Consider the following 12828-nt stretch of genomic DNA (forward strand, 5'->3'; position numbering starts at 1 on the left):
GAACAGTGAGGAGTGTGTGAGGCGTGTACACCTGCTGTTGAACAGTGAGGAGTGTGTGAGGCGTGTACACCTGCTGTTGAACAGTGAGGAGTGTGTGAGGCGTGTACACCTGCTGTTGAACAGTGAGGAGTGTGTGAGGCGTGTACACCTGCTGTTGAACAGTGAGGAGTGTGTGAGGCGTGTACACCTGCTGTTGAACAGTGAGGAGTGTGTGAGGCGTGTACACCTGTTTCCTGCAGGGAGAACAGACGCATGGGCAGTATTATACGTGTCTTAAGTACCAGGTCTTATTACTTAACTTAAGACCTGGAGGCGTGATCGATGTCATTTGGCTATTCTGAGTGGCCAAACAGCATTGACCACGCCTCCAGGTCTTAAGTTAAGTAATAAGACCTGGTACTTAAGACACACATAATTCTGCCCATGCTCTGCGACATTACCTGCAGTGATGGGTATACACAAAACTGGACGTGTCCTATACTCTAGTCTACACGCTCTACCTTTCTGTATGATCATATAATTCAGCCTCTACCTGTCGGATCAGAGAAAATGACTGAGATTATGTATTCATTGATGTTTAACAGAGCAACCTTTTCTGGACTGACTCTGGAAGCATTTAAGAGGAAGTAGGACTTGGGTCACATTGGGTCAAAGTGAGATTAGGGTTGCTGTTTCCCAATTCTCCTGCATGAGAGGTTGATCTGTCTGTTTTGATGGAAAATGGCCATTTAGCCAACATTTTCTGTGATGTTGAACTTAAAAAGGCTCATTTACGTGTTTGGATTAATGCAATATAGGAGCACGCTGTCTGTCTTGGATGTGTTGCTTAATACCTTCCATTAATTCCGTTAACGTCATTATGTTAAACCCATGGAAACAATACAATTTAACCCATTTTGGACTGAGGTCGATTAAAAAAAAGGCTTCTAAACCTTTTTCATGTCAAGGACCCCCAGAATTATCTCTATTGGGCCACAGACCCCCATCTCAAAATATGTAGTTCCAGGCACCCCCCAGAAGCCAATATTTTAGTTAAAAATGTTCGCTCTGAAATATATATTCAAAGATTTGCACCACATTTTCACAATTTTTCAAAAATAGCAGATCTACAAGCTCATAGCGCACCACAGAGTGACGCGCTACGAGCTTGTAGATCTGCTATTTTTCAATAGCTAAAGTATAACATAATGCTTGAAACACCAACAGGGGTTCCCGGCCAAAATGAGTTAATAACCTGTTTCCAAGAGTCATCCATTCACGTGTACCTCTGGAGGTATATAGCTATAACTGATAATGATTAATAAATCTTGACCATAAGGGCAGCATTAAAAAAAAAACTATTACAAATCTTGAATCATAACCAAATCTAAATATGTCAAAGATCTTTGTACAATTTTAGCCTATATCGACATGCCAAAAAGTGTGTCAGAAATTGAGAAAAACAACAGTAATTTCTCACGCACGCACGCACGCACGCACGCACGCACGCACGCACGCACAGACAGTCCCCAAAAGATCAGAAAAAGATAAAAGGGAATCTAGCCGTCAGTTACAGACACACACACACACACACACACACACACACACACACACACACACACACACACACACACACACACACACACACACACACACACACACACACACACACACACACACACACACACACACACACACACACAGAGAGAGAGAGAGAGAGAGGAGGAGATCTGAAAGGAGAAAAGCCATGAAAAATGGATGAGAAGAAGAAATGTTCTTCACCCCCCTCTCCCTCCTGGAGGCTGCAAGCACCCCACAGAGCCCCATCTCTACACTCTCTAATCCTTCTCCTCTCCTCACCCAACCTCCTGCACACACTCACTCACACACACACACACACACACACACACACACACACACACACACACACACACACACACACACACACACACACCCAACCTCCTGCACACACTCCAGTCTCTCACTGTCTCTTTCTTTTCCACTCGTGCACACACCCACACGCGCACAAGCACACACACACACACACACACACACACACACACACACACACACACACACACACACACACACACACACACACACACACACACACACACACACACACACACACAAACAGTATATATAGAAAGACAGAGAGACAGAGTATCTAACACACACACACACACACACACACACACACACACACACACACACACACACACACACAAAAGCAGATACTCTATATATAGAAAGACACTGAGACAGAGTATATAGACTAGAACACACACACACACACACACACACACACACACAAACACACACATACATACAAACACATGCACACACCCACTACTAGCGCACGCAAGACACACGCACATGCCCTTCAGCACCTCGGGCCCTTTAGTAGGTGTGATGGAACTTAAGGCACACACACAGCCACTTGTGACAGCGTGCGAAACGTTCCAGCCAGAGTGAGCGTGGCGGTTCGGGCTATCACACTCCTTTCAGGCCTATCTGATGACATGGCAGTCGGCTGATGAGACAGACACAGAGATAGGAGGGGGGGGGGGGGGGGGGGGGGGGGCTGTCGAAACACAGTGGTTTTAAAAAGTGTGGTCCAGGTTGAGGAGGTTTCAGGGGGTCCCCAGCAGAAGGAGTTAATATAGCATCAAAATCAGTTCAACCACTTTAAACCTATATATCACACCGGATATTTGGAAGTAGCACATCTACAAGCTACATCTGCAAATTTCAAAATGTCTTGAAAACAATTGAATAGAGGAAAGAAGATCCTTTGTTGTGAACTGAATACAGGTGCTCGTTGGCAAGGGTTCAAACATGAAAAGGGGTCCAAGGCACTCTGTTCCAGTGAAGTGAAGGGTCCCATGGGACCGTACCCTGACAAAGGGGTCCAAGGCACTCTGTTCCAGTGAAGTGTAGGGTCCCATGGGACCCTGACGAAGGGGTCCAAGGCACTCTGTTCCAGTGAAGTGAAGGGTCCCATGGGACCCTGACGAAGGGGTCCAAGGCACTCTGTTCCAGTGAAGTGAAGGGTCCCATGGGACCCTGACGAAGGGGTCCAAGGCACTCTGTTCCAGTGAAGTGAAGGGTCCCATGGGACCCTGACGAAGGGGTCCAAGGCACTCTGTTCCAGTGAAGTGAAGGGTCCCATGGGACCCTGACGAAGGGGTCCAAGGCACTCTGTTCCAGTGAAGTGAAGGGTCCCATGGGACCGTACCCTGATGAAGGGGTCCAAGGCACTCTGTTCCAGTGAAGTGAAGGGTCCCATGGGACCGTACCCTGACGAAGGCTTGTAGCCCAAACACGTTGGTCCATTTTGAATGATCTTTGCCATGCCATAAAATAAAGGCTTCACTGGAACAGAGTGCCTTAATTATTTGGACCCCCTTTTTTTATCTTTTCATGTCTTGAAAACAAATTGACAAATCTTGAATGTTTTTCAAACTGTACATTTAACAACAAAAATCTTGCCATGGGGGCCTAGTTTGGCATATTTTCAGATGGGGGTCCAGAGACAAATAGGCAGCATAATTTGGGGATCTTCGACATGAAAACGTTTCCGAACCACTGGTCAACGTGGTTTTGTTTTTCTCTTTGTGAGGCATAGGCAGCCCAATGTTTTGCTTGCTGTTCAGACAGGAGGGGGACAGCTGCACTGCAGAATGCTACATGTGGCTAATCTGGGCACATCTTTTTATGAATGGAATAATGGGAGTTACAATTCTTATTTTAGTTTGAGGGGCTTATTATTGTTCAGTGAATCTTATTTCTTTATTTATTTTGTACCTTTTATTTGGATATTCTTAATTGTACTACACACATGATGAATTCCTGTTCTGTCTATAGAAGTGTCTATTTGTACGTCTCTAAATGTTTTGATGATTTGAACATGGTGGACCCTATTGGAAACAAGTGTAATGCTTAATTGGGTCGTCCACTCACAGTTAACAGCCTTTGTATTGAGTTTGTGCTTGAAATGTACTGTAATTCTGCAAACTGTTAATAAATTCTTCAATCAATCAATCAAAAACATACAAGGGTAGGCTACTATTATTTATGGAGGCTATGGACACACCTATAGCTACATGTAGGCCTACATGTGTGTGGTTAATAAGTTATTTTCATTCAAGAGTGAATGTGGGTTGAGAAAGTGAAAGGAAAGAAATTATACACAGTTAGAGATGTGACAAATGATTAAACTTTTTTTTTTTTTTAATATGTTGGAAATAATATTATGCAAGACATTATTGCTACGTAACATTTCACCCCCACAGCCCCTGTCTGCACTGGACAGAGAATCTAATCCACATAGACCGCTTTTCCACCGGTTGGTTCCCCCTTCCCGGCCGGTGGAAAAGGGGTCATACCGTCAGTGCATTGTCGGTTCATTGGCTGTAGCTATGTTCACGGAAGAGGGCGCTCTGAACTACTGCAATTGAGGCAATTGAATGGTGTGCGCCTGGCATCCATCCATTGTACATAGACAGACTGCTCACAAAAAGTGGTCCAAGTCATGTGAATTGCTGCTGCAATTGCAAGTCTTACATTGAAATTAAATGTGTAACTCATTGCGTCGGTGCATTATACTGCATAGTATAGCCTACATTATACAAAATACATTATTATTATTAATAGATGGGGGAGAGGAAGACGAAAAAAAGCCTAACAGATTGGTGTAGTAGGGCTAATGGTGAGACTGTATTCACTCGGTTTAATTGACTGCAATAATTAAGAAGCGAAGAAATTTGATCTGCAGCGATCGTCTAGATTAAATTAATTTAAATTTCTATTGAGTTTGCCATGCTGTCTGTGATGCGGCTTGTCATCATCATCAAGCCCCCCATATTAATTAAAAAGAAATGCAATTCAAGTTTTGGGTAGCTGCTATCGTCCGCCCCCTCTATAATCCGGTTGGCTCAAAGACTGGCCGCAGGCGGATTTCTAAGTGGTTTGTAGAGCTGCCAATCAGCGCAGACATCCTCTCCTCAGGCGTGCTGTGTGTGTGTGTGTGTGTGTGTGAGAGACAGTTGCTGTGTGGAGAGATTTGACGGAGGGACACTACTCAACGCTTGCAAACGGGCTCGCTCGCACACAACACGCATGTTGTAATGCTTTCGGCGAAATTTGGACATACATGTTGGAGAAAATAACGCATTTGATTATTTTTTTTGCATGTCAGGAGTGGCGGAACTGGTCGCCGGTAAACGGCCTTCTGTCGTTTTTGATCGCTTTTCCCCCTATGTCACTCTAATTAATCGGAGGCATGTGGGATCGTACAAGGATTAGGAATTGCCTCCCAAGAGTATGCCTGCTGTTGACGTTATGGACCGAGGTAAGAAGATAGCTAGGGCTTCTGTTTTGCAAAAAAATATTATGCTGTCAAATAAATTGGGGATGCACCTTAAAACGGGCAATGTCAAAAGTTGGTGGGCGTGGACACCTTATTTGCTTTCCAATATTGCGTATATTATTCGCATCATATTAATCGATAATTGGGCCCGTCAGTTTAACATGTGATCATGTGTTACCATGGACAAGATTGAAGTCTTGCGGAATTAATGTAGGGCTACTCTCTCTCCATTTTGTCAAGCTGTGTGCCTTACATGTTTTAGAATTAGCAGGCCTACAGTAGCCTACAACACACACACACACGCGCGCACAAGTTCTAAGTTGCATTGCATCAATTGCCTGCTGCTGCAACGATTCATTTACACCACACCACCCCCATATTATCTCGAGCGTTTAATTATCTAAAATTGTTGACTGGCTATGGGTTTAAATAAATAAATGCTCATGATGTAATTGTAACCCAATATTAAAACAAAACAAAAATCATATCCGTGTATCTAATGATTTTACGCACCTATGTTATTTCTATGCTTGTGTGTGTGTGCAGTCTTAAATTCTTCTTACACTTTTCTAAATTTTTATTTTTTATTTTTATTTTGTTAAAGATTTGCCACTCAACCGGCTATTTCGAGCTCCAGTTGATCTCGGTGGAGAACGTGAACGGAGAGCTGGCGGACGGGGAGTGCTGCGACGGCGCCAGGAGCTCCCAGGACCTGCGCTGCAGCCGCGACGAGTGCGACACTTACTTCAAGATCTGCCTAAAGGAATACCAGACGGAGGTCACCACCACGGGACACTGCACGTTCGGGGACGGGCGCACGGACGTGCTCGGTGGAAATATGTTGTCTTTCAGGAGCACGAAAAACCCCAATAAAGTCGACGACGCCGGCAAGATAATGATTCCGTTCCAGTTCGCGTGGCCGGTGAGTGTGTGTGTGTGACTGTGTGACTGTGCTCTGTTCCAATTAAGCCATTAAGAAGAGCGATTGCATGTTCTTCCATACGGATCCAGTTGCAAAGCCACACATACAGCGCTTCCGAATGCTATCTGGGCTCCTATTTTAAAGTTGCCGTGATGCATGAGGTTGGCTTTGTTCCAGTCCACAAACCTGCACCTGCCAAGGCCACGATAGGCTAATTAGATTGGTGGTGGTGTGTGTGTATGTATGTATGGGTGTGGGACTGTGTGTGGGTGTATGCATGGTGTAGGTGTTTGAGGAGTGGAAACTCGTCTATGTTATAGAATAGATTGCGTTGTGCTGCTTGTACAAGGAATGGGTCTTTCTTCTTTGGTCTATTTTATTAATCCTCCTGTAAAACAACGATAAACGAGTCTCATGTTCTTGTTGTGAGCCTTTCTTTAGCAGTCTGAAAGACGCGGTGTTCATAAGACAGAATGATTGGTGCCTCCAGGCAGTGGATTTGATCGTAATACCGTGGTGATGATGATGGTGGTATAGTTGGCTGGTTTTGACACCTCACTACTTCTCGGCACAAGCCTCTGCTCTGCTGCTGTCTGTCTGGGTGCCAGGTGGCCCCTACGGCGCAAATGATGCTTCTCACCGCAGGATGAGTGATGGCTGTTGTTAATAAGAAGAAGAAGTCGATGTACAGGCTACAGCAGTGGTTCCCAAAGTTTTTCATGTCAAGGAGGACCCCCAAATTGACACTAGATTAGCCTGCGGACCACCATTCGAAGAGATATGCCAGGGGGGACTATACCGCCCATAAGATAAGAGTTTTAGCAGTGATTCTCAACCGCTTAATTTCCCACCAGTTTGACATGCATTAGTCTATGGACCGTCTGACCCCCATTTAATGGCATTTCTATCTCTGGGACCCCTAATTTATATTGTAAAATCAATGTTAATGTAACTCTGAGAGTGTACAAATGGATTTGGTTCCATTTGTACACTCTCAGAGTTACAGACCAATAAGGGTCCATTTGGTTCTAAACTATCATTTAGCTGGGGACCCCCTGGAACTCCCTCAAGGACCCCTGGGGGGGGGGGCCCTGGGCCCCACTTTGGGAACCACTGGGGTCCATTTGGTTCCATTTGTACACTCTCAGAGTTACAGACCCATAAAGGGTCCATTTAGTTCCAAACTATCATTTAGCTGGGGACCCCCTGGAACTCCCTCAAGGAGCCCTAGGGGATGAGGATGGATCATTTCTAGTTTTATACCCGGTGTCATGCTCAGTAAAATTGCAGCTCTACAAGCACACCTTGCGTCGGATGTGACGTGTGGTGTGCTTGTATATCTGCTATTTTTCGGTATGCAACATCAGCGTGAAACGAAGTATGTATCAGATCAGATGAGGCTGAATTAGGCTGCGACTGAGAGTTGAACTATTTAAAAAAAAAATGATTTCAGTTGTCCCATGATGACACTCTGGATGCGTTTTATGGAATGTTTTGAATGTTGTATGACGGGCGTTGGGGTAGGCTAAAGAAATGCTGCAGGTCATGTTGTGCATGCTGCAGGCCGTGTAGAACAGAAAGTAGGGTACTACTATAGTCTCTTTTCTCAAAGCAAAAGTAAGATTCATTTGTGTCAGATGGTAGGCTACTTAATGGCCTATTAAAAGTGCAAGATGGTGCTCTTAACCCAGTTTTTTTTGTACTGAACATTCTGTGATCTTGTAAGGCTGTCACTATCAGTACACACTATTCTTATTCTAATGGTGTCTATTTCTAAAACTGGATCTCAGTAGTGTATTTATTATAGGCCTATGATGATGCTGATGATGATGATGATGATAATAATTTGGTAGTAATGAGGATGGACAGATATGTCTGCCTTTAAAAAAAAAATACAGCTGTTTAGTAATTTAACTTATTATTGACTCTTTGATGGCTGACAATTATTGATAACACTTGAAAAGCTTCATCAGCTCGACCACTGCAGTGAAAATGAAAACTTTTTGCGATGCATCACTATACAGACTGCCAACTTGAAACAATCAGTCCAGAGTCCAGGCCAGAATGGGTCTGGTCTTAGCAGTACGCTCATACCTGTGTGTCTGAAACCATACCCTAAAATCAATCCTTCATATCTTTTTATTGTTGTGCTACACAGTAGGGGTTGCCTCTTGTGTTTGGTGCTCATCATCCACACAAGCCGTATTTGTGTCACCCATTACATCCAATGACCAACTTGGATGATATGAACTTGGGATAAACCCTTGTGTCCTTTTTTTGTATTATTTTGACATATTGACTTTAGCACCTCCAGAGTCCAGACAGAGGTGGAGAGACCTATTCTGGTTCTGCTGTCATCCTGCTAAGTGGCTCGTGGCTGATAACAGTGCACTATGCTCCAGTGCCAGATGTCACAACAACCCTACAGGGCTACTGGCTGTGGCATTGTTGCTTCTCACTGAAGAAACAAAGATGCACAGTGTAGTTGACTGTCTCCTGCTGGCCAGCTGCCCAGTCCCAGCCCTGTGGAAGCCAGCATGGACTGGACTCCGCTGTCTGTCACGACTCTATATTGTAGTCATAGGAATGCTGTCTTTGCTCAATGCTCATGTAGATTCTCTCTTCTGTCATTTTGCTATTTTCTCTCTTGGCTAGGCCACTTCCATACCCAGAGGGAGCGGACTCATGTGTGTGTCCCCCCGTCCCTCTCATTCCGGTTATTGGCCCACTGGCACGATGCAATCACAAATAAGTCTGACTTTATTGTATGTGTATGCGTTGCTGCCAGGCATACGATAGTACTCGTGCTGTGTGATGCTTATCTGTGCTTAAGAAACGCTTCCTTAATAATGCTCCTAGAGGCATTTCCAGCTCTGGCTTGTCTTGTCAGCCAGATCAACCACAGTTGGCTTACTGTTGCCCGGTACACTCTGCAATTGGTTTTATGGTTTTGAATTCATGGGGAGACACCCTCTAAAGTCCTGTTTATGATCTATGTACCATAGAGACAGTCGTAAGGTAATGTCTATTGTATTAGTTACTGTATGGGTGTTTGGTAGGTATAGAAATAATTGTGCATAGCAAAGTTATTTATTTTATTGTAATTCACATGAGAAAATTCAGGTCACTGACATACAGTGTGGGTACCTCCATTATAGTTATATACAAATATATAGCTACATTTATGAGGTATGCTCTTCGATGATAATTAATCGGATTCTGTTTGATTGATTAGACACCTTAAAAAGGGGGGTCCTAGACTTGACTGGAGAAGCTTGAGTGTGCTTGCTAGGCTAGAAGTAGAGTCCTATTATTGAGTTTCCTCTATCGTTATCTAGAGTAGATGCAGGTACAGGCCTACAGGGTATAGTTCTCTAGATGCCGGCCGGCACAAGGGACAGTGTAAAGCAATATGAAACTACACTACATGATCAGTGGCTCATGTTGTGTCACTTTTCAAGTCTAGTGTATAGTTATTTACAAAAATAGCAGATCTACAAGGCAAGCTAATCATTCATGATGCGTTGTGACTTGAGCTTGCAGATTGGCTATTATCGGTGTGCAACACCAGCGTGCAACTAAGGATAAATCAGACTTCATGGATGGCTTGATTGTGTTTCCATCTTGTTGGCCCATACTGTGTCACGCAGTTCCATCTTGTGGGCCCATACTGTGTCATGCAGTTCCATCTTGTGGGCCCATACTGTGTCACGCAGTTCCATCTTGTGGGCCCATACTGTGTCACGCAGTTCCATCTTGTGGGCCCATACTGTGTCATGCAGTTCCATCTTGTGGGCCCATACTGTGTCACGCAGTTCCATCTTGTGGGCCCATACTGTGTCATGCAGTTCCATCTTGTGGGCCCATACTGTGTCACGCAGTTCCATCTTGTGGGCCCATACTGTGTCACGCAGTTCCATCTTGTGGGCCCATACTGTGTCACGCAGTTCCATCTTGTCGGCCCGTACTGTGTCACGCAGTTCCATCTTGTCGGCCCGTACTGTGTCACGCAGTTCCATCTTGTCGGCCCGTACTGTGTCACGCAGTTCCATCTTGTCGGCCCGTACTGTGTCACGCAGTTCCATCTTGTCGGCCCGTACTGTGTCACGCAGTTCCATCTTGTCGGCCCATACTGTGTCACGCAGTTCCATCTTGTGGGCCCATACTGTGTCACGCAGTTCCATCTTGTTGGCCCATACTGTGTCACGCAGTTCCATCTTGTCGGCCCATACTGTGTCACGCAGTTCCGGAGAGTCTTCCTAGTTCCTTCCTTTTTGGTGGCTAATGAAATTGCTGTTGGAATCTCTCTGTCACTCTCACGCTCTCTCTTGCTCTCAGTCTTTCTGTCCCAGCTGGACAAGACAGTGAGCCGTGTATGTATGTAGTACATCTATCTGCTCTGTATTGGGACAAACCACGTATATGTCATACCCCAGGGGTCACCAACATGTACAAATGTGTCTGGGTCTTGGTCTTGTCTGTGGCAGATTTTTAAAGTTCTGTTTTACACACCATTATAATGTTAGTTAGATCAGTCTCTGGGTTATGACACTTGTTTACTATGGTATTTTTGTGTGTCTGTGGCAAAAATGGAATTTTGACAATTAATGTCATACCTTGCATGCAAGGAAAAGGAAAAAACTTTGACCTGCATTTTTCACATCTGCATTTTATAGCGCCACCGCCGCCAGGAGGAAAACACATTTTTTTATATTACTCCTGCAGATTCTGTCCAAATATCCCGCAAATATTCCATATTCATATTCCATCCTAATTGGCTTTCAAAGTTTGCAGGATTGGCCAGTTTTGAACTAAAAGCCTCAAATCATGAATGCAGCGTGCAATTTACGTGAAATCTTTCATACACTTTTCTACTAGGCTGAGGAATATATCCCACCCTTTTCACATTTGCCTGTTCTAGCGCCACCAACGGGTGGATCATTGCAAAATGCCTCGAATCATTCAATTGCCATCAAAGAAAGAAATGGCACCCTTTTCACATTGGCCTATTATAGCGCCACCATGAGGCCACAACATGACCTGGAATGGAATCTGGTGGAAACCTGTGTCCAGAGGGTCACTTTTTCTAGTTTTTGATTTGCACTGGCCAACTCCTTTATAACTGCAGTGGTTCTTTAATGAACTCTAATATCATCTGTAGAAGTTATGGTCCTTGCACACTGCTGCCCTTTCCCGTTAAATATTTTTGCACAGAATGTCAGAAGAACTGCTCTGGAAAAGTGGATCTTTTGAAGAACGGGGTGGACTATCGTCGAGATTATCATTCATTTGAGAATGATGTGTAGAACCGCTGTATATGGAATATGGCCAAAATAATTTGAATATTTGCTTGATCGCGGTAGCTGTAGGCTATGTACATGAATTGGCAGGCAGTGGTTACTATTTCTTCTTGCTGTGAATATGGGCAAAATAATTTGAATATTGGCTTAATCGCGGTAGCTGTAGGCTATGTACATGAATTGGCAGGCAATGGCTACTATTTCTACTATATGGAATATGGCCAAAATAATTTGAATATTGGCTTGATCGCGGTAGCTGTAGGCTATGTACATGAATTGGCAGGCAGTGGCTACTATTTCGTCTTGCTGTGCATTGAGCCACTGCGTATGAGCCTAGAAAGCCATGTTTCACACACACACACACACACACACACACACACACACACACACACACACACACACACACACACACACACACACACACACACACAAAACCCAAGGCTAACCAGAACTGCCACGGTTAGACACACCTGATTGGGGAGCTTGCCGGGGCAGTTGCTAGGAGACAGTTTGATAGGCCTCTAGTAAACAATTATGTTCCGTTGTCGTGGTTCCTCCCTCCTCCACTTTGTGCCCTGGAGGTTTCTCTGCCGAGCCACTCGCAAGGCAGAAGGCACAGGGTACGTTTAATTTGCCTTATTAGTTTATCATAGTCTACACATGAGCTCTTGTTTAGTTAAGACCATTCTTTTAAACCTACAGATGGCTTTTAAATGCACTTCTATGGCAAGTGTATGCTTCCATTAACACAGTGGCCTTCATCATTTGGTTTCTTATCTGAATTTATTATTAGGTACAATTAAAATGTATGTATTTGGCAGAAATCTCCTATACACCTGATAATGTATGAAATAGGGGGTCCCTAGAAAACTATTATATACACAGTCGAATTTCACTGGCTAGATGTACCGGTATCCTTTTCCATCTACTGTACTACTTTATATACTTACTACAGGACACTTGAGAGTGCGGTCACTCTCGCCAATTTTTGCACAAATCATTTGGTGTTGTGCTCTTTATCTGGTTACTCCCTAATTTAGTCTCCATAGGTCGTCCTCGGGACGAGCCCTTCCAGTCATCCCGGTTCTCCATACTGTACATCTGGCCAGCTCGTTGGTGCTTTGCGCTCCCGCGCCGTTCCCGAGTACATCCATACATGTTTTTGATTGATTGATTTATTAACAGTTTGCAGAATTACAGTACATTTCAAGTTCAAGTACAACTCAATATGTAAGTGCGGGACGTTCTCGTGCCCG

At 44.3% G+C, this 12828-nt stretch overlaps 1 protein-coding gene across 2 annotated transcripts in view; it reads left to right on the top strand.

The window, feature by feature from the left end:
- Window positions 1–4984: 4984 nt before the first annotated feature.
- jag2b (jagged canonical Notch ligand 2b) overlaps window positions 4985–12828 on the top strand; it is a 73284-nt gene continuing 65440 nt past the window's right edge. For both annotated transcript variants that reach the window (XM_079525832.1, XM_079525833.1), the window contains exons 1-2: window positions 4985–5332; window positions 5955–6272. In XM_079525832.1, coding sequence (XP_079381958.1) covers window positions 5264–5332; window positions 5955–6272 — 387 coding nt within the window. In that variant the 5' untranslated portion in view covers window positions 4985–5263. The remainder of the gene's footprint in view (window positions 5333–5954; window positions 6273–12828) is intronic.

The sequence above is a fragment of the Electrona antarctica genome, assembly GCF_951216825.1.
Source record: "Electrona antarctica genome assembly, chromosome: 17".
NCBI classification, from domain to species: Eukaryota; Metazoa; Chordata; class Actinopteri; order Myctophiformes; family Myctophidae; genus Electrona; species Electrona antarctica.